Raw genomic sequence first — 23,358 nt, 5'->3', positions numbered from 1 at the left:
GAGCATGTGGATTATATTCAATTAACAAATCTGCAGCATATGTTCCAAAGACATTCCCTATCAGCCATTGAGAGGTGTCGTTTCGGAGTTGTGGGTATCTCTACCACGGCTGGCCAGCAAGTAGCTGTAGATATATTCTTAGAGAATAATCTCTAAGAGAACACAAAAGGACTTTCTGCAAAATTGTCACTAATGTTTTAATAAAATATATGATATCTAATAAACTCATTTTTTATTAATCGTGTTTATTGTCATCTTCTTCACATCTAGCTTCTTTCTTTACATACACTCCTAGACTTTCATCTACCTTCGGGTACCTATCCATATGAGTTATATCCAACAGTTTTCTAGGAAGAACATCGGGGCCATAAATTGTATTTCGTATGATTTTGATGGTATCAGGATAACCATGTTTAACCACTGAATAGTAGTTAAGTTTATAGAGATTCATAGGATAATATGCAGCTTCATACTTGCCATCAACTACGTATATTTTAACGTCTACATAATCTTGGTCCAGTGCAGAAGATTTCAACATTCTGTCTAGTCTCTACAATGAAGATATATTTTTTAAAAAATATGTTTTCTATAAGAGGAAAACTAAATCATAAAAACTTTATTTCAAAACTACGCTCGATAACTCGAGGTATAGCAGCGAAAGGCCTATACACAGCTAACTAAAATAAGTATCGACACTTTAATGAAAGCAAACTTAAGTATTAAATTTTGACCAAGGTTAAAGAACATGCGGTTGACCACTTACCAGGTATACATGAGTAAAGTCACTAAATATGTGGGTAAAAATTCATTAAATGATATTTACTTTGTTAATTAATATTTGTCGATAAATATTAACAATGTAGTTTTAACAGATTTACTTCATGGCAACGCAAGACTCCCAGGTTTGCTAACCCAAGCCAAGATGTCTCTATGGGTCCTGGATAGCAACTGATTAAAATGACATTTTTAGGAAGAATGTATGAACAAAGCAGGTAATATAAGTTAAAGTGTGTGTCTTACTGTGACACTAGCCAACAATGTTTTAATGAATATGATAAAATTATTATATTAATAATTATGCCTGACAATTAATAGAAAGATCAATATGTTCGGGTTAAGTTGGAGTATACCCTGAAAGATTTTGTTGGAGGTTGTAAAACAAATGTATAAATGGAATAAAACTATGAGATATTTGAATTAAAAATAGGCAATCATAATTACATATATCTGATAAAGCTAGGATAAGTTAAAATGAAAATAAGGCCCTATATGTTTTAGATCAACATTTGGTACCTGAAAATTACATGTATGATGGTGGATTATTTCTAATTAATAAAGATTGAGGGGTAAAATGTTTTGTGTATGGATTTGTAACGTATACTGTGGCAACACTGTCCGTCCACACATTTATAGTCCTTTTCCATCATATTGATAGCACATTATGTATGCAAATCCTCAACAGGTCAAAAAACCATAGCCGTCACCCTATACTTGTTTTGAAATAAATAAAAAAAACTAATATTTTAAGATGTCGTCAACAATTCATTATCTTTTAAAAAATCTTCTGTAAAATAAGTGTCCACTAATCTCACTATACCTTTTTTATGCGTAAAAAACGTCGGTATATATGCCACACGATTATTGTTAATTATACACGGGTGATTAACGAGAGAATTCAATGTTCCACGAAATAAATTAATGTAAACAGTAATTTAAAGGTGATTATTGTTTTCTATACAAGATATCGCCTGACACAAAAATAATACCTTCTTTAAACGATTACCTGGAATTACTGATAAGGCTTCACTAATGATAGTTTAAGTAGTTTTTATGCCACATTACAGCTTATGCCAATAATATAAATTAGAAATTGTTTGAATCTTCCATTTAGTTTGTAGATGTACATTGTTCATGTCTTACCTACCTACGTTTTTGGTGTCGATATTTTGTTATTTGCATTTAAAAATGACGTCGACAACAGGTTTTATCCCGGTTAAGTGTAGTTTTAAAGGTGCCTTTAGTCTAAGAGAGAAAAATATAATATTAAATGTACACGATGCACTTGTACATCAACGCCCTTTAAGTAATATTCGTGAAATCGTTAACATGTGTTCAAATATGACAGGCGTTGGAGAAGCAACAATTTATAGATTCCTAAAAGAAAGAAAAGGAGGAACTGTTTCATCTCCCAAGAAGAGTCCAGGGAGTAAACCCTTGGAAATTGAAGAAATACATAAAAACATGATAAGACGCAGCGTCCACTCATTTTTTTTAACAAAGAATTTCCAACATTGGACAAAATCCAAACATTAATTAGAGAAAACGAAGAGTTACCAATCATAAGCAACAAGAAATTATGGGGACTATTGAGAGAGATGGGATTTCGTTGGCAAAAGAATAGAAGATAATCCGTTTTAATTGAAAAATATTACATTGTATGTTGGAGACGAGATTATGTAAGAATTATTAAAAAGTACCGAGAAGAAGGGAAAACAATTTTTTATTTGGACGAGACTTGGCTAAATGAAGGTCATACTATACCATATCTATGGGTTGATACAAATGTGAAAAGTTCCCGTCAGGCATTCATCGAAGGTGTATCTACTGGAATAAACAATATTCCCATTGGAAAAGGACGCAGACTCATAATAACCCATATTTTAAACGAATACGGTTTTGTCAATGGTGGATTATTAAGTTTTGCCTCAAAATCAACCAAAGATTACCACGAGGAAATAACTGCTGACGTTTTCGAAAAATATTTTGAACAAATGTTGGATTTAATTCCAAAAAATTCTGTCATAGTCATGGATAATGCTAGTTACCATTCAAGACTAGCAGAAAAATTGCCAACAACGGCATGGAAAAAAGGAGAGATAATCTAATGGTTAGATAAACACGCAATTGAGTACAGGGAAAATTCGACAAAAAAGGAATTATTACCTATTGTAAGGCAACATAAAGCAGCTTATAAAAAATATATAATTGATGAAATGGCATTAAACCGTGATGTAATTATTTTACGTTTACCCCCATACCACTGTGATCTGAATCCGATAGAAAATATATGGTCTCAAGTAAAGGGTGAAGTCGGACGCAACAACAAAACTTTTAAATTAGAAGACTTACAACAATTATTAGAACATTCCTTATCAAAAGTAACTCCAGAAAATTGGAAAAATGCTGTTAGTCATGCTCACAAGGAAGAAAATAAAATGTGGAATTTGGATAATATGACTGATGCAATGCTGGAACCGGTAATAATTAACATTGGAGTTGAAGATTCCTTAGATTCTGAAGAAAGCAGTGAATCTGAAATGGAATTTGATTAAAATAATATTCATTTTTTAACAAATCGGCGCCTGTTACGGCCACAAATTATTTTATATATAACCAATAAAATAAACATCTTACATTTCTTGCAAATTCATTAGTACCTGTTAATCTCCATCACTCCGACACTGGCAACTTTATTTAGGGATTAGTAACCCTCAAAACTATTGTATTCTATTCTGCTTCAACCTTTATATCTGGTGGTCATACTCAATTTAAAATTGTTTTCCTATATACTTCTGTAAACTTGTTGACAAATATCTATTTTTCATTGAGTCACCCGTATCAACAGTTTAGGGATTTGCATACATAATGTGCTATCAATATGATGGAAATAAACTATACAACTGACCAAGTATTGAAAATATAACCTTACTTTTCGCCGTCTTTTATTTGAGGGTGTTTTAGGGTGTATTTCTTACTAAATTTGTGTTGTTTTGTGCTATTTTGTGTTGTTTTCGGTAATTAGTGAGTCTGTTTCGTTTAATTTCATCATGGATATTACGCCTAGGAAGCGTGAAAAGATTATTACGTTAAGTGAACACACTTTTATGTCACAAAGAGAAATCTCAAGAACGTGTGGAGTGTCAGGGAAAAGTAAGCAAGATTTTAAGGCGTTAACGAGAAACACCAACGGATGAAAGATATTTACTTCGAAAGAGCAAATTGGACCCAAGAAAAACAAGTCAAGTGCTCCAACAAGCAACATCAGATGTAGTGATTTATGAGGCAACTGTTTCGAAAAGACTTTTGGAGAATGGTAGAAGGGCAATGCGACCACAGAAAAAACAGCTTCTAACTGAACGAATGCAGATACAAAGGGCGTTGTAGACGACTAGAGAAAAAGGGCATTTTTAGAATATAATGTATCTTTTATAATTTTAGATTTCAAAGCAGTGAATGCGAGAATATATAAACTAAGAATAAAAACAAAATTCTTTAATCTCTCAATCATTAACATACATTGCCCAACAGAAGAACATAGCATAGAAATAAAAGAAGATTTCTACGAACTGCTGGAAGAAGTATACGACAGCTCACCAAGAAACGACATCAAGATCGTACTAGGAGATATGAATGCTCAAATAGGCAAAGAAGAACTTTTCTTAGGAACCATTGATAAACATTCACTCCATCAAAATACCAATGAAAATGGAGAATTACTTATCAACTTTGCCAGTAGAAAAAATATGATCATAAGTTGGACTTTTTTCCCCGACCCCGACATACACAAAGCGACATGGATTATGCCTGGAGGAACAACCGCCAACCAAATTGATCATGTCTTGATAGACAAACGGGCCGCAACAAGCATACAAGATGTGAAGAGCCGAAGAGAAGCATGTTGCGGTTCTGACGATATCCTAGTACAGATAAAATACAGATGCAGAATTCAGAGAAACAGGAGGGAAAGACAGGAACAAAGAACAGAACAGCTAGATATCCAAAAATTGAAACAACAAGATGTCAAACAGAACTATGAGAGAGAAATAACACAAACACTGACAGACACAGGCAGTCTAGGCACCGAAGAACATCGAGAAGAAATCAAAACAAAAGTTATTGACTCAGCAAGAAAAATCATAGGCAAGAAAAAAAAATACAAAAAGGGAATGGTTCAATGATGAGTGTAATAAGGCCATACAGAAAAGAAATGAAGAACACAAGAAATGTATGGAAAGAAGAACCAGAGAAAGAAGGGCAAGTTACCAAGATGCAAGATGCAATACAACAAGAGGGTCGATAAAATATGCCGAACAGAGAAAAGAAAATACGAAAACGGTAATATATAGAAAATGGAAGAAAATCTTCAAAGCAACACTATAAGACAGGCGTACAGATATCTACGCAATTTAAGAGAAGGATATAAACCCCGAACAAATCTATGCAGAAATCAAGAAGGGCAAATAACCAGTGATCCAAAAGAAATAAAATCAGTCTGGAAAACCTATTTCCAAACTCTTTTAGGGACACAAGAAAATGAAGAGCATATGGACATGCATCACAATGAGGGATACACCGAAAATATAGAACCCCCAACGATGGAAGAGGTAAAACAGGCAATACGAGCACAAAAGAACAATAAGGCTCCAGGTATTGACAACGTCCCCCCTGAGCTATATAAATTAGGTGCGATCACCTAGTAGGACAAAAAAATGCATATGCTCATGAACAAGATTTGGAATGATGAAAAAATCCCTAATGATTGGAAAACCGGGATTATATGCCCAATCTATAAAAAATGGGATACACTGAAATGCGAAAATTATCGCAGCATAACCCTCTTGGGCACGACGTACAAAATTTTTACTAACATACTAAACAAACGACTCCAACAACTAACTGAAAATATTGTCGGGGAATATCAAACCGGTTTCCGACAAGGAAGATCTACAACTGATTAACTATTTACAGTGAAACAAATTTTAAACAAATCGTGGGAATACGACATTGACGTCCAGAACATATTCATAGATTTCAAACAAGCCTACGACTCAATTAATAGGAACAAGTTATATCAAATATTGCAGAGGTTTAATATCCCCCAAAAATACATCCGACTGGTAAAAACAACAATGGATTCGTCAATAGCAACTGTCAGAGTCCAAAATGAGCTCACTGAAAACTTTACAATAGTCCAAGGATTAAAGCAGTGAGACGGGCTGGCACCGACACTATTCAAGCTGACCTTGGAATATGTGATAAGACAGCTGAATATAGGAAGAGGTAATCTCCTAACAAATAAATCAATACAGATTGCCGCCTATGCCGATGATATTAGCATCATGTCTCGCAGAACAGAAGAGGCGGCAGAAATATATTTACAATTAAAAACAAAGGCAAAAGAGACCGGACTAGAAATAAATATTCAAAAGACAAAAAAGTTAACACAGGCAAGAGCTAGGGGAAACAGACGCACAGTTAAATTAGAGGACGATATTGAAACGGTAGAAAGTTTCACATATTTAGGAGTTGCATTAAACACGGATGGAACAGAAGAACCAGAAATCCAAAGAAGAATAGTAAAGAAGTCTTCAAAAAGAAAACTGGAAGTCTTCGAAAGAAAAGTCCTAAGAAAGATATTTGGACTCATTAACGAAAACGAAGTATGGAGATCCAGGTACAACCATGAACTCTACCAACTGTTCAAAGAGACACCGATCTGAGAATTTGTTAAACTTCAGAGACTTCGCTGGGCTGGTCATGTAGTAAGAATGGAGACAAAAAAATTGCCGAAAAGAGCCCTAGATAGTAAAATGAAGGGCGCAAGAGCAAAAGGAAGGCCACGGAAAAGATGGGAGGATGAAGTGGCAGCGGACGCGCAAAATTTGCTAGACGTGAGAACCTGGAGAAGATCGGCGTGGACCGACAAGGTTGGAGGCATAGTTTGGAGGAGGCCAAGACCCGATTTGGGCTGTAGCGCCATTGGAGAGAGAGAGTACCTTTTATAAAGGATTTTTGAAACAAAAATTGTTTTTAATGTGTATTCTTATTGAACCGGTATGTGATTACAGGATAGCTGTATTCGTCTGACCTATTTTTCTCTGAATGATTAACCGCATTAAGTGGTATTTACGCCATCTCATTTCATGATCGAAGTATTGGACCTTTCTCATTTTACTAGTGTTGATAAGTTGTCGCTGTTTGTGTATGGATTTTTGCACACATTATGTAGCATTTTAGTGCTATTAAAAGCGTGATCAGTGATATACTTCTATTACATAATACCGAGCGCCAGTTAATACAAATTTTACTTTTAACTTTACAGTTTATCCGCGTGCCCAGTGTTTTGTTTTTAATTTTAGTACTTATTGTTCAAATTAATTTTAACGACGACCATTTATTTCGTTTCCTTTATGTTGATAGTTAAGTCTTTTTCATTCAACAGAGTTTGAAGATCATTCTAGACTTTCTACCATTATGATGGTATTATCATCGTATTATTGTTGTCTCAAACGATTTGAACCCCTTTGGTATGATTATACAAGGCTACTTAGAGTACAGATTTAATAGAATAGCCGACACAACACATGAATTAGTGAAATTCAGATCGAATGAACAACTTAAACAGTAGTCGTAAAAATTCATTTTTATAATTACATAAAGAAATTTTATTATATTCACCTTGCAAGCTGTTTGTCCAAATTTATTGCCCCACATGAATAAGATTCTCATTTGACTATATTTTTTAATAGTATCAAGTATGTCTGTTAAACCGACATCTTCTAGATGGTTAGAACTGATATCTAGCATTCTTAACTTGGAATAGGGCATGCCCATACTCAAAGCTCTAAAAATATTAAGCAGATTAATATCCCGATCGGATTATGATCGGTAAATTGGAACGAATAGTAAAAAGAACTAAAATGAATTAAATTGATAGACTATTTACAGAAAGAAGAAATATGCTAGGATATAAAAAAAACAATAACTTACAAACACATGTTTTAAGAGAAAAAAATATGTTCCAGTAGGCGGTACAGTAGACTAGCTTTATTTTATATTTTCTATATTTTTAAAATTGAATTAAAAGTAATTTTAATATTATTTAAGTATTTATTATTTAAATTTTAAACAAATTCAATTATATTCAAGTAATTCAATGGATTAAGTTTACTCCTAACGCCACCTGCTGAAGTATTAACAAAGCATACGTTGTTTACTTCTGACAGATCTGTCAAATTTAAACGAAATATTAAATTGTAATAAAATGTAAGTCAATATTATTTAATAGTATATTTAACTATTATATAAACTAAGTAATATGTCTAAATAAATAATTGTATTTATATGAAATTATTTTAAAACGAGAAGTAAGTTCATGCAGAATTTTTTCATTAAAAAATGAAGAATAATCATTTTTTTGTTTAAATTTTGGTTATGAACACGTATGCTTGGTTGCTTAGTAATTTATAGCTACTGCTAGTTAGTCAAAATGTATCAACCTAGCAAAAAATAATTACTAAATTTCCTAGACAGTTATGGCTGGGATCAGTGAACTGAGTCATCCTTTATAACACAACTTAAGAAAAGAAATTGTCCAGATTACCTGAAACATCATCATCAACCAGCCTTCCGCATCCCAAGTTGAACAGAAGCCTCCCCTAATTTCCTCCAGTTCTGTCGGTCTTGAGCTTCCTGCAGCCAATTCCCATCGATTCTTTTTACGTCTCACCCGGTCAGTTCCACTTTAGTCATGCTGTGCGCTATATGACATCTGTGACGTCTATCCTTCTCCTTATTTCTTTGTTTTCAACCCTCTCTCTGAGAATCAGCCCAAGTAGCGAACGTTCCATTCTTCTTTGAGCTACTCTGAGTTTGGTTGCTGTGGCCTAGGTTAAGAAAAGGGTTTCGATGCCGTAAGTCATGACTGGAAGCACACATGAGTCGAACGTCTTCTTTTTCAAATAATTTGACCCTTGAAGATGTCTAATAGAGCTCCATGGAGCACTGGAACTTGGAAATGGTCTAGTCATCCATGAAGCATTATTCGCACTTAATATTATGTCCCAGAGATGCCTTGACATTAATCAATATATGTGGTTATGCTTTATTGACTATAATAAAATCTCAGATAAAGTTTGCCATGACATCTAACAAAACTTTTACAGAAAAAAACCTCGATCCAAAAATATTTCATATCCCTACTATGGTCAAAGAGCTGTAGTGATTCTTCTTGTTGTGGCGAGTATCATGGTTATCTTTATTTTGCCTGCAGCAACGTGGAAAAGCTGCACAGTCGTTGTGTTGACGCAAGTTTAGATGTTCTTCTTCCTGGACCTCGCCTTCCAAATATTTTTGCCTACAGAATAGCTTGTAAAACATATCTGGATTTATTTCGTATAATGTATCCGAAGTATTGTAACTTTCGAGATTTGGTGGTGGTCATTACTTTTCTGTTCGTCTTCATTCTTGTAAGTACCTCCTCATTTGTGACCCAGTCAGTCCTCGGGATCTTAAGTATTCTCCGATACAGCCATATCTCAAACGCTTTTAATCTCTTGCACATATCTTCATTACCAGAGGTACAGTTAGAAGAAGATATAACTGATCTGAAGAGAATAAATAAAGCGAATAATACGTTAGGTTTGTATAATTTCGCCAATATGTATCGCATTTTCAATATGAATTTGAAAGACAGTATAAACAAAGCATTGGTTGATCAGGAACACAGCATAAAAAATAACGGAAACAGAGTTAGTAATCTAAGATATGCGAGCCATACAGTATTCATACATAGGTGTAAAACTTCAAATCATATGAACGTCTTTTAATACAGTCGTGTAATTAGTGAGAAATATGGACTAAGCAATCCAAATTTATGGTTATATCAAAACCTGACTGGAATGCCAAAATAATATTCATACATATCAAACCAATTAAAAAAGTGAGAAATATATCTGGGGTACTTTATAAGAGAGGGAACTATTAATTTCTACAACTCTTAATGCAAAAAATAATAATTGTAAGAAGTTAAATGGAAAGAAAAACAAATATATGTGCAAATATTAAATTGTTCAACACCCTCAATATCTATCTGTTTAGAAGAGAAGTCTAGAAAATTGCATGGCCTTGATGATTTTCAAATTTCAAAACGAAGACTGCACTTGACGAAGAAGATAACTAGATAATAATTATTTTACCTGGCACCTGTATTTCTTATATTGTTGGCTGAAATATTAAGAACCCTTAGCGCTGGTCTTGTTTTTAACCAGACAGCTAGCATCTCTACTCCTAAGTCTCCTATACGATTACAGCCCAAGTCTAGAACTTCAAGAGTTCTGTTGGCAGATAAACCACTTAACAGAATTTCTACATCATGTCCATCAAATCCTAGCTTTTGAATGTGAAGTTCAATAAGGTATTCATTGAGCTAAAAAACGGTCAAAAATAATAATGTGAACAGAAAAATGTAATTATAATTCCTCATGTGTTATGTTCTTAAATATCATTTACTTTTTTATAGTAGTTTCGTCTACTACATCAGAATTTGGTATATTAAGTATGGTATCTCCTTACTTTAAGGGCAACTGCAAGATCATCAGCCAAAGTTGATTCATTGTATCTGGTATAGAACGAGTTTGGTATTACCCTCGAAATATCTAGGGCTTTTAGATGGCTATCTTCTGTAACAATTAAAATTGACTCGATACTTTCGAGCGTCTGATCTGTCTCGGCAATATCCATAAGCTCTAAAGTGGGACATCGTTCTATAAGTCTGGCTATGTAACGGGCACCCTAGAAAAATAATTAAAATATTCCATCTCAATATTCATACATCTTATATTAGATTAAATCCTAGCGAGAGAGGGTCATCATCATCGTCATCTTTGGCTCGACAATCCTCTATGGATCCTATGGAATATGCGATTAGATTTTTTTTAAATAAGCAATTTAGAAGTAAGTTATTTGCACTAGCATAGTTTTTGAATGTTATCCTAATCCGGTAGCGTCCGATTGAATTTTTTTAATATAATTATCAATTTCTGGGTGTAAGGTAAATAATATTTCACCTATCTTAACTGCATTTAATTTGCCTGTAAAATTTGTATCATTGTTTTCAGTAAAAATGTGAAATAGCCCTAAGAGCCTGCACACATAAGCGCGTTAGACGCCACGTTTTTCTAACGTCGCGTTCCAAGTACCAAGGAACAAATGTATAGTTCACATGCAAGCGCGTGTAGAACCAACATCGTCAAAACGTGGCGCTCGTAGAACATACTTTAAACGCCGCGTTTGCAGGACGCCTTTAGTTGGCATGTGATGGTACACATATTCACAGTCAAGCGCGCGCTTTTGCCAGTTGACATCGCTCTGCCTTGTTGAAAAGTCATCTATCTACAATGGAAGTAGAAAATTTGGATAGGGAAATGTTCATTGATGAATTGCAGAAGAGAATATTGTTACGATAAACATGACTCATGACCTGAGCTGTAAACATATTGTTTTCAACAAGGTTTTTTCTAGTGGGTTCCCCTACGATAAAAACCTGTCTGGGTTGATGGCAATCGAGAACATTCAGGAAGGTCAAAATCCGGTTCGAGAGAGTTCAAGGGTCGCCGGCCGAAATTCTACGGAGCTCTGAAATAGCGGCTGTTTTGTATATATAGAGAACCTTTTCATTTTGAAGACAGTCTAAAATTAATATCGAGTCGAGTTTTGAAATGTAACGCGCGTATTGCCGGGAATATAAATTGTAATAAATGTTGTAAATAAATTATATAATTATAGTGTGAAATAAATTAGTGTGATATTGTACAAATAAAGACTTTAATAAACTAAGTGTTTATTTACATTTAATAATAAATAAAGTTAATAAATTAGACTAATAAACTCAGTTCAATATGTATTAGGAACATGGAATATGACGAATACAAGAACAGATTTTTAAAAAATCTGCCTGACAAGAGCTGGTGGACATATTTGCTATTGAAAATAGCACACTAGAAGACAAGAAAGATAAGATACAATACAACAGATTTTAACACATAAACTGCTATCATATATATTTTTAAGACAGGTGCACATACGACATCTAAAAATCCCCTGAATTCTCAGACATTTACAAGTAATTATTATAAATACTCAATGGAATTTTTCTTATATACCTACATATATACATTCAGATGCAAAAAAACGCAACGGAGAAAATTTTGGTCAAATTCAAAGTATTTCAGTTTTTTTATTTTTAGTCCTATTTTAATGATTTTTTTAGCACACTATGTAAAACTTTTTTAACATTAATTTAGTATAGTGAGTTTTTTAATAATATTTTGGTGGTATTTAAAGGTGATTTCTTATCTTAACCTTGAAACATCCTGTGGAATAATTCCGTTAGCGGATTTTAGTGAAACCTTGTTTTTCGGTTGCAGCCATGTCTTCTAAGTAATGTGTTTCATGTGAAAATATGGATTGGTTCATTTTTAGGAGCGAAATGACTTTCCCACCCACAATTTACGACTTTTCCTATTATTACCATTATCTTTTGTATTATTTTGTAATGCGACGATGGGGGCTGTGGTTACTGATATCAAAAGAATCCAATATCGACATCCCAGAAGCACTGTATTTAAATAATGATTAAAAGCAACAGCATGATCTGGGTTTTAATGAACAATGATAACAATATCAAAACATAAAACAAAACAACTTGAATGTAACTTAACCTAAGTACGCAAATAACAAAGAAACATTACTAAAAAATAACTTATTGCCTCCCATAACCTCTATAACTGGCTAATTATTTTTAATTACTTTTTAATCATACTATTTTTGTTTTTTCTTTCTGTTCTCTATGGATCAGTTAAAACACACCATTAAAAGATGTCACAAAGAAAATTTTTACTATCATAACTAAATTTTAAAATGTATTTTGTTCATTATTTTATATGTTATAGTTTATATGTGTTATTAATGTTGAGTGTCATAGCTTTACATAAATAATCTCAACGACTATAGATAAAGTCACGTTGAGATGGCAGTGTACGGATATAGGATAACAGCGTTGCCAATTCTACTGCCATTGTAAGTTTTGCTACTTTTGTAAAATAAGCAGGGCCAAACTCACGGTAAACTAAGATATGTTTAGGTAAGCTAAAATTGTTAATAGAAAATTCGTGAATGAAATAAATGGTAATAATTCCTAAAATGCTTTTATACATAATACCGCAGTTAATAGGGAAAAAATATGAAAAATATTCTACAGGTTTTTTAATGTTCTAAACGGTAGATAAGGGATAACTGATGATAATTCCTTGAAGAATTACAGCCAATTTTGCTTTGTTTATTTTTTAAAGAAAGATGAAGTTTGGAAAAAATCATTTTTTTGCCTATTTTGTTCCTCGTGCATTTTAGGGAAAAATGTTTCAAATAAATGTTGCAGATCTTAAACAGTTTTTTAATTTTTTAGTTTGTAAATTAAAATACATAAACAAATGACTGAGATAATTGCAAAAAACCCCTAATTGAGGCCCCTAGAACACAAGGGTGTAAGTGCAGTTGCTTATCACTTAGCAACTCATATCTAACAACAAGCACGTACTTTTGGCTTCAAACTTTCTACATTAACAACAATAACACCATCAAAAATTACATGTCATTGAAAACATGCTGAAAACTGAAAAAGTGCTACCTAGGTTTTTAAATTTATATCGAACTTTGAACAATGTCTCACGACTATTCAAATAACCGGTTCTTTTTTTTCTTATAGGAGTTACGAGTGGACCATTTTTACTTTCACTTCTATATCGGAATATCGTTCGCTCAGAGATTCCAGTCATAGCAGAAACTTCCCGCACTATTGTTGATACACTTTTATCATTATTACTGTTTGATAAATAGTTAAAAACATTTAACACTATTTTTTTGCATTCACTATTTACCAAATTACCGTTTTTGAATTTTATTACACTCGCGGCCATTTTGACACTGACACGACACAAACGTCTGATATCAACTGAAAATTCTTTTAATGACTCTCAAGTATTTACCTGAATTTATAATTGCTGGCATTAGACAATAATTTTAAATTTATAAATAGGTATATTTTTTTAATTCTAAATTATTTTTTAATGTCTGTAACTGTAAATGCAGGTAGAGAAAGTGTGTCATTAAAAGGACATTAAGATCAAAAACGGATTATACAAATAATTATTTCATTTCCACGAATTGTAAACAATTTTGAACAGAAGATATAATTCTGAAAAGACCAGATTTCCGAAATATAACTTTTTATTTTTAAAATACCAACAGAAAAATTATATAATTAAAAAAATGTGGTATTTTTCCGTTTCACATTCATAAATATTTCCGAAATTATAATTCTTTTATAGGAGCCGGCCCATAACGTACGATTGTAGGTACGATTAAAAACTGACAACAATGTAGTTATTTCTGGCATATAGAAAGTACAGGCCTATCTCTGGAACGCTGCCATCTGAATGTGAATTTATCTATAGTAAGTTGCACTGACAATTTGTGATATATTGTAAATATTTACACATTCTTCTAATTACAGTGTCTTGAAGAAGGAATAAAACAATTCCGAAAGCTAGACCAAAAGTCAAAAGAGTGTTTCTGTATATATATATATATATATATATTGTATATATATATGTTCGGATAAATTTCCGCGTTGAGACAAATGAAAATTACCAAGTTCTCGGGAAGAACCGGGTTGAGAATTTAATGCTCGACGTTTTGGCACCCATTTTGGAGTTATTTTCAAGACTTATACAGTTTCGTTCGAGTTCGGGGTCTCAATCTGCCTAATCCCCTCACTCGTGACGTACCAGTATCTTGTTCTGTATAAATACAAGAACCATCAAACGGCACTGAGGTCTCAATCTGCCTACTCCTCAGCGTCGAGTGACATCACTCACAAAGAGTTTCCATGTTTCGCGCATGGTCAATTATTCGCATGTCGGAAAATCGTCATCGTTATATAACAGTTATATATTTATTTAGCCTGCGTAGCGCAAGCGGTAGGATGCTTGCCTCGCATGCCGGTGGTCCGGAGTTCGAATCCTACCGCCGGCAAGAACAACTAGACATTTTTAAAAATGTCTATAGGCCCCAGGTCGACTCAGCCTGAATAAAATGAGTACCTTGGGTAAAACCAGGGGTAATAATAGGCGGTTGAAGCGTAGCACTGGCCATGTTACCTTCCTTGTATACCGTAGGCCCTAGATATAGCAGACTACCTTGCTATACTCCCAAAGCCGCGAGCGGTATAAAACGGGAGACTATTATATATATTTATTTAACGCAAAAAATATAAATATTTTTATCTGAAAGTATTAAATTGATTAAACTTTTTTCATGCATAATATGTTTAAGTGATTGTTTTTTTGTTTTATTTTCTGTTAATCTTTCAGTCAGCTAATTAAGAATATTTTCAATATAAAGCATAAGAAGCTTCTTACCTCTGCACCAATTTTATTTCCGTTTAATTCGCAAGTAATAAGGTTTAAATGTTTGGCAGAGGAAAAGTGTTTCATACCTTCTGCATGGATATCGCATTGTATAGCACATAAATAAAGTAAATTATTTCGATGGTTGAAAAAATGTTTTGACAGGATCTTCATGCCTTTGTCCCCAAAATCGTTGTAACTGAGGTTAACACTAATTATTTGATTGTATTTTCTCATGAAGTATGCTATGGTCTTCATATGTTTCGCTCGCAGACGATGACTACAAATTTTATTAAAATAAATATTCATTAAAAAATAAAAAAAAAACCCAAAAAATTGGTTTGGATAGATAGCTTTAATCCATCTAGACACGATAAATGGATAATATGATCTACTTCTTGTTACCATATTTATTATAGATACAATTTAAAAGTATATAAACTCAAATGCAAAAAAAAACGCAACGAAAAAAATTTTGGTCAAATTCAAAGTATTTCAATTTTTTATTTTTAGCCCTATTTTGATGATTTTTTTAGCATACTGTGTATAAATTTATAAATTTTAATTTGGTATAGTCAGTTTTTTGATAAAATTTTATATTTGACAAACGTGGTTTTATTATCCTAACTTTGAAACATCCTGTTGAATAATTCTGTTTGCGAATTTTTGTAAAACCTTATTTTTCGGTTGCAACCATGTCTTCTAAACATTATGTTTTTGACGTGACAACGTCTTAAATTAGGTTGTGGCTCGGAGTCATTTAAGAAAAAGTGTAACGCCCGCTCACGTCTGTTACAGTGAGTCGCCGAACGAGAGAGAGGCCCGCCGGACCGGCGAATGCCTTGCGTCTCTCTCCCACTCAAACATGATCGGTCCGCTGCGCGCGGCACTAGAGAATTAGGCGCGTTGAATCGCTAAAGTTGAAAATCGTTGAAAGTATCGTCAGCTGTGTCTGTAGTGAAAATGTGGAGTGCTTAGATTCGTCATTTACAACAACTACAACAATAAAGGTAAATAATTGTACACTAATATTTCATTATCGTAAACTATGATTGATTGATTAATTGTTAGATTGACACAAAAGTTGAGAAACTGAGTTTATAGGTTATGTCATACTATTGACAAATGTTGATAGTGTTAAGTAAATTATTAGTTTAAATCACTCTGCAATCAATCGTAATTCAGTCGATTGAGAAGAAACAGCGCGTATTGCTAGTCAAACATTTAAAATAACAAATTATAACTTCTAACCTGTCAAAACAGGGCGACCAAACAAACGAACTAAACCGACCAATCACCACGCGCGGAGTTAGAATTTAACTGTGTTTAGCAAGAATTTCAAATTCCAATTTTAGTAAATGTTTTAATTTTCAACTTTACCATTTACATTTACAAATTTTAATTAATTTCAAATTTATTTAGCAAAAATTTGAACCTTCGATCTGAATAAGTGTTTTGATTTTCAAATTGATTCTTTAAAATTAAAAATATTAAAATATATATAATCAGAAGTGAACGTCACATAACATTATCTGTACTTATTATTATTTAATATGTAGGCAAATACATGTGACCATATTTGGTAGACACAAATGGAAACAGTAATTTTTTATAACTGAAAAAAATAAATATATAAAATACTGGTAGCAAACAATAACTTCAATGATCGATATCTCCGCAACTAATTGATATATCGAAAAAATTTTCAAATAAATTTTGTAGAAAATAATAAGATCAATACTATAATATAAAATAAATAATATATAAAATAATATATAAAAATATAATATATAAAATATAAATAATATATAAAATACCTAATAAATCGGTAATGCAATTCTTATTTTCATTCAATTCCTTGTTCCTATTGTGCAATTTAATAATATTCATATCAATAAATATTCTACCGAGAAAAAGACGTTGTCACGTAAAATCTTCGCCCGTAAAACCGACTTTACAGGCAACCGATTTTTTTGCTTCATGTCAAAATATGCCTTGGTTCACTTTTTAGAGCCAAATGGATTTGCTACCCACAATTTAGGACTTTTTTAATTATGATTATTTTGGAGTTATTTTATAATAAGACGAGGTGGCTTTGGTGACTGTTATTTAAATGTAAATGTCAATATGAAATATTATGTCATATTGACATTTACATTTTGTGTACCCATGATTGATCATGGTTCTTGGTCGAAGATTGTGCGAAAGATGGGCGAAATTATGAATATGTCGTGGCTAGAGTACTACACACTCATCGCTCTATCATACAAAGAGTTGTGTAACGTTTTATACGAACTGGAACAAACAAGCGTAAAGCAGGAAGTGACAGGAGGCGCAAAACTACCGCTTTAGATGATCGTTTTATACGAGTCAACGCTTTGCGGGATCGTCGTTTAACAGCGGTGCAAACAAGAAATCAACTTCAAGAGGTTCGAGGCAATAATGTAAGTGTATTGACAGTTCGTCGAAGATTACATGAATTTGGTTTGCAAAGTTGTAGACCAGCAACTGGGTAGAAATTACTTCCACGGCACAGAGTGGCTAGACTACAATTTTCCAGGGAACATTCACATTGGAATTTAGGACAATGGAGTAATGTTCTTTGGAGAGAGATTTGCGGAGTGCACTTTCAGTCCCCGCGGTAGCCATGGAGGGGGTTCGGTGATGGCACGGGCAGGAATATCCCGAGAGGCGCACACTGAATTGGTGTTTATTGAGGGTTCGTTGACTGCACACCGGTATATTGAGGAAATTTTAGCGAATGACGTAGTACCCTTTTCTCAATATATTGGCGATGATTTTCTATTATCCATTCTGCAATGTGTGCCACGCAATATTTAGAGGAAGTTGTTATTAATAAAATTAACTGGCCAGCGTGTTCGCTGAAACCAAGATCATGTCTTTGCTTTTAATCATTATTTAAATACTGTGCTTCTGGGATGTCGATATGACATTTCTTCGATATCAGTCACCAAAGCCCCCATCGTCGCATTACAAATTGATACAAAAGATAATGGTAATAATAGGAAAAGTCGTAAATTGTGGGTGACAAAGTCATTTCGCTCCTAAAAATGAACCAATCCATATTTTTACATGAAACAAAAAACATAATACTTAGAAGACATGGTTGCAACCGGAAAACAAGGCTTTACGAAAATCCGTTAACGGAATATTCCACAGGCTGTTTCAAAATTAGGATAAAAAACCACCTTTCGATTAACCCCGTATAATAAGCCAAATACAAAATTTTATTAAAAACTAACTATATTAAATTAAAATTTATAAATTTTACATAGTGTGCTAAAAAAAATTCATCAAAATAGGGCTAAAAATAGAAAAACTGAAATACTTTGAATTTGACCACAATTTTCTCCTTTGCGTTATCCCGGTCCCCATCAGATGGGGACCGGGACACTTTTCAAACCAAGGTGCCTTTCATAACAAGTTTATCACAACAGAAAATGGGCAGCTGATAGGAAGATAATATAACATAAATGTACATTTAAGGATTTTTGTTGAACTTAACATTTTATTTTTGGATTAGTCTCGTCGTTTGGCGTGATATCTAATAATGGTTCGCAAGATATTTCCACAAAATTACTCAAACAAAGTCAAATTTCTTGTTTGACTCTAGCGTATTTGCAGCTTTTCGGCAATGCAAATACAACACGACGCAAACACATAAATATAGGTTCCAGCCAGAAAAAAGTTTAGGCAGTATGTCTCTAAATTTATTCACAGTTGCAAATGGTCCGAAAAGTAATTCTATTTTATAAGTACTAACCCAAATCTTTGAAACAATTCTCTTCCTTGAAGTCGTAAGTGCATCGTTCCATCCGAATTCTTTTCACAAAATAGACGAAGGAAATCTTCGTTTAGCAATTTGTCGCCCATTAGCAGTTCTATATGTGTACTTTTTAATATGCGGTGGAAAATAGAATGTCATTTTTTGACGTTTTTAACAAATACATTATTTAATGACTTTTTGTATGTATAAATAATAAAATTCAATAAAAATCCACTATTTGCCTAGACGAATGATTACTTTCACCGGAGTGGTCCAAAGAGCAAAGAAGGTAATACTAAAATATCTAAAAAATACTAAGAACGCAACCTAGATAACAATATAAAATTGATTCAGACTTACAACAACCTCGATATATCAAAATAAGTTGCTTGCCATGTCAATTGTACAAACTTGCACCAAGTTTAAGTCCAACTTACAATGCGACAAACTTGCCTGAAGTTTCTTTTTAAAAAAGAATATACAATGTTCATATAAAATTTGCGTTATATTTGTTTTAACATAGTAGTTACATTTTTGTTACGGTAAGTTTGCCATGTTTTTGTTCCTATGATAATCTGATAATTTTATTCCACAATGTTTTAAGGGTTATTATCCGTAAAACCGTGAACCGTTAGATGTAGGAAAGTTCTAAATTGACGCCAATACTTGTATACTCGATTATTGAATTTTGAAAAAAAAATCCAAGGATACTACCTTTAAAATTTTTGGACAAAATCAAATTTAAAAAAATCGTTTTTTTGACGTTGGTATATGCACTTGATCTAGTTTAATCCAAACATGTTTTAGGGCCTGCGTAGCGCAAGCGGTAGGATGCTTGACTCGCAAGCCGGTGGTCCGGGGTTCGAATCCCACCGCCGGCAAGAACATCTAGACATTTTAAAAATGTCTATAGGCCCCAGGTCGACTCAGTCTGAATAAAAATGAGTACCTTGGGTAAAACCAGGGGTAATAATAGACGGTTGAAGCGTAGCACTGGCCATGTTACCTTCCTTGTATACCGTAGGCCCTAGATATAGCAGACTACCCTGCTATACTCCCAAAGCCGCGACAGCGGTATAAAACGGGAGACTATTATATTAAATTAAAAAAAGGACAAATTGAATTGAACAATTTACAGTTTTATCCATTTTCCGGCCAAAAAGTGCATTTTCTCATATGTACATACATATTTTTTTAATAAGCACGTTAAGCTTAATCAAAATGAATTAAATTTGGAACGAAATATTATCAATTATTTTTACGAAATTTTCAGGAGGTATACGCATTTAACTGGAATTTTTTCTCATGAACCGTTAGGTGTAAAAAAAAATCTGAGTACAACGGAAGAACGAGTTGCTAATTTTATCGAAAAAAATGTAGCGGTATGAATCTCGGACCTAAATTGACGCCAATATACCCGATCATTCGAATCCAAATTAAAATTTTAGGAATTCGTCTTTTTGATGTTAATAGAGCACTTGGTCTAGCTTATTCCAAACATGTGTTTTTTTTTATCCCCTACCCACATTTTGGCTCGAAAAATGGAAAAATTTTCAGTTTTTCCATTTTCCGGCGCCAAACAGTACATTTTCTCACAAAAGACATGTATAAAGTTTTTAAATCTGTACGTCAGGCTTAATCGAAATAAGTTTTTATTTTCACGAAATGTTCAGGACCTCCAACTAGAATTTTTTTATGAAATGTTAGATGTAGCAATATTCTAAATATAGCAGAAGAACGAGCGGACAATTTTATGTAACAAAATTGCCAGGGTTTGACTGTAGGACCTAAATTGACGCCAATATATCCGATTAACGGGTTTTAAAAGGATGATCAAATAATACAAAAGTTATAGTTTTTTCCATTTTCCGGTCAAACAGTGCATTTTCTCATAAGGCATGTATATATTTTTTTAATCAGTATGTCAGGTTTACTCGAAATAAATTAAACTTGGAACGAAATATCAAGCTTTTATTTTCACGAAATTTTCGGGTATGTAGAGCTCCAACTGGAATTTTTTTTTCACGAACCGTTATATGCAAAAAAATTCTGAGCATACGAGAAGAACAAGCGGCCAATTTTATGTAAGAAAAGTACAACGGTTTGACTCTCGGACCGAAATTGACGCCAATATGGCCGATTATTGAATTTAAAAAAAAATCTAACGGTACACGCTTTAAATATTTTTGGGCAAATTCAAATTTTAAGAAATCGTTTTTTTAATGTTTATAGATGCCCTTCGTCTAGCTTATACCAAACATGTTTTTTTTTCTATTCCCTATCCACAGTTTGGCAAAAATCAAATTGAAAATTTTTCATTTTTTTCCATTTTCCGGCCAAACGGTGCATTTTCTCATAGGGGTATGTATATATTTTTTAAATCAGTACGTCAGGCTTAATCGAAATAAATTAATTTTGGAACGAAATATTAAGTTTTTATTTTCACGAAATTTTCAGGACATGACTGTAGACCTCCAACTGGAAATTTTTCTCACGAACCGTTAGATGTAGAAAAATTATTCTGAGCATAGGAGAGGGACAAGCGGCCAATTGTATGTAAAAAAAGTACTACAGTTTGACTCTAGGGCCTAAATCGACGCCAATATATCCGATTAACCGATTTTTAAATGATGATCACATATTATTGTTCTGAAGCTATTTTCTTGTGGCATTTTAAAGTAATTATTATTTAAATGGGAATAAGCCACAATTAAAGGTTAAAGTACGTTTATTGACGTTTTAATTTCCACTTCGGAAATCGTTCTCAAAATACAAACGATTTCCGAAGTGGAAATTGAAACGTCAATAAACGTACTTTAACCTTTAATTGTGGCTTATTCCCATTTAAATAGTAATTGATGATCACATAATACAAAAAATTATAGTTTTTTTCCATTTTCCTGCCAAACGGTGTATTTTCTCATAAAGCATGTATATATTTTTTGAATCAGTATGTTAGGCTTAATCGAAATAAACTACATTTGGAACGAATGATCAAGTTTTTATTTTTATGAAATTCTCGGGTTATGTATACCGCCAACTGGAAATTTTTCTTACGAACCGTGATATGTAGATAAATTCTGAGAATTTGAGAGGAACAAGTGGCCAATTTTATGTAAGAAAGTGTACCGGTTTGACTCTAGGACCTAAATTGACTCCATTATATCTGGACATTAGTTCCGATTCATAAACATTGTCCTCTCTAGAAACAATTCTTTAATATACTCTTGCCACCTTTGTAATTTCTTTATATTGTCCACTATATTTCCATCGTTGACTAGTAAAATACTTCCAGTGTTTTTTAGTTGTTCTTGTCATTTTCTTTATTGTTTTATGTGGATTAAAGCTATTGTCTTTTCTTTGCAGTTCTTCTGTTTATGTACTTCTTCTGTGTTTATGTTATGGCGTATTATGATTTTGTTGCCATTCTTATTATGCACTTAATGATCTTTTGTAACCGCTTGTACTGAATTTCATCCTTATTTTTGCAGCTTCTTCTCTCTCCCATTAGATCCAGAATTTGCTGTCCTCCATTTTCACTTTAGTTGTTAACATTACATCACATTTTTATAGGTGTTTAAGACTTCTTCTTCTTCAGGTTCCTTCTCCTATCGGAGGTTGGAAATCATCATCGCTCTTAATTTTATTGGCCGCGCTTCTGAATAATTCTAATGAGCTGCAACCGAACCACTCTCTCAAATTTCTTAGCCAGGATATTTTGCGTCGTCCTGGGTTTCTCTTCCCTTGCATAATTAATCTAAGTAATACGTACTTCTCGCCCCTCATTATATGACCCAGATATTGAATCTTTCTAATTTTAACAGTTTTATGACTTCACATTCTTTCTTCATTCTTTGTAACACCTCTATATTAGTTACTTTTTCAGTCCACGATATTCTGTGGATTCTCCTGTAGCACCACATCTCAAAGGAGTTTAATTTTTTGATTTCAGACTGTTTTATTGTCCACGCTTCCATGCCGTATAGTAAAGTAGAAAAAACGTAACAACGTAGCATTCTTGTGCGGATATCTAGATTAAGGTTACGGTTGCAAAGTAAGTTCTTCAATTTTATGAACGTGATTCTTGCCATTTCTATTCTAGTAGTAGTAGTGTTTAAGACTAAAGTTTCCAAAAATTCCACAATTGTCCGTCTAACAAAAGATTATATATCTTATTTCGTACCCTGAATCCTGCTCATAAATATATAATAATACACGTTTGTAAAAATCTATATATTTTTTATTCCATAAAGATATATTACATCGCCTAACCTCAAACAATTATTAATCACAACAACAACAGTCTTTATAAGCATTGACCATTTG

General features: G+C 33.1%; 1 protein-coding gene across 1 annotated transcript; it reads right to left on the bottom strand.

The window, feature by feature from the left end:
* Window positions 1-215: 215 nt before the first annotated feature.
* LOC140436194 (NACHT, LRR and PYD domains-containing protein 12-like) lies at window positions 216-19,257 on the bottom strand. Its single transcript, XM_072524892.1, has 6 exons — window positions 19,030-19,257; window positions 15,258-15,525; window positions 10,354-10,572; window positions 9,978-10,207; window positions 7,459-7,624; window positions 216-550 (listed from the first exon to the last, which is right to left on the bottom strand). The coding sequence occupies exons 1-6, from the start codon at window positions 19,137-19,139 to the stop codon at window positions 236-238; spliced, it is 1,308 nt and encodes a 435-aa protein (XP_072380993.1). The 5' UTR covers window positions 19,140-19,257; the 3' UTR covers window positions 216-235.
* Window positions 19,258-23,358: the final 4,101 nt, after the last annotated feature.

This window comes from Diabrotica undecimpunctata, chromosome 3, assembly GCF_040954645.1.
Source record: "Diabrotica undecimpunctata isolate CICGRU chromosome 3, icDiaUnde3, whole genome shotgun sequence".
Lineage (NCBI taxonomy): Eukaryota > Metazoa > Arthropoda > Insecta > Coleoptera > Chrysomelidae > Diabrotica > Diabrotica undecimpunctata.
The sequence above is the reverse complement of the archived record's forward strand: the minus strand, read 5'-3'. Positions and strand labels throughout refer to the sequence as shown.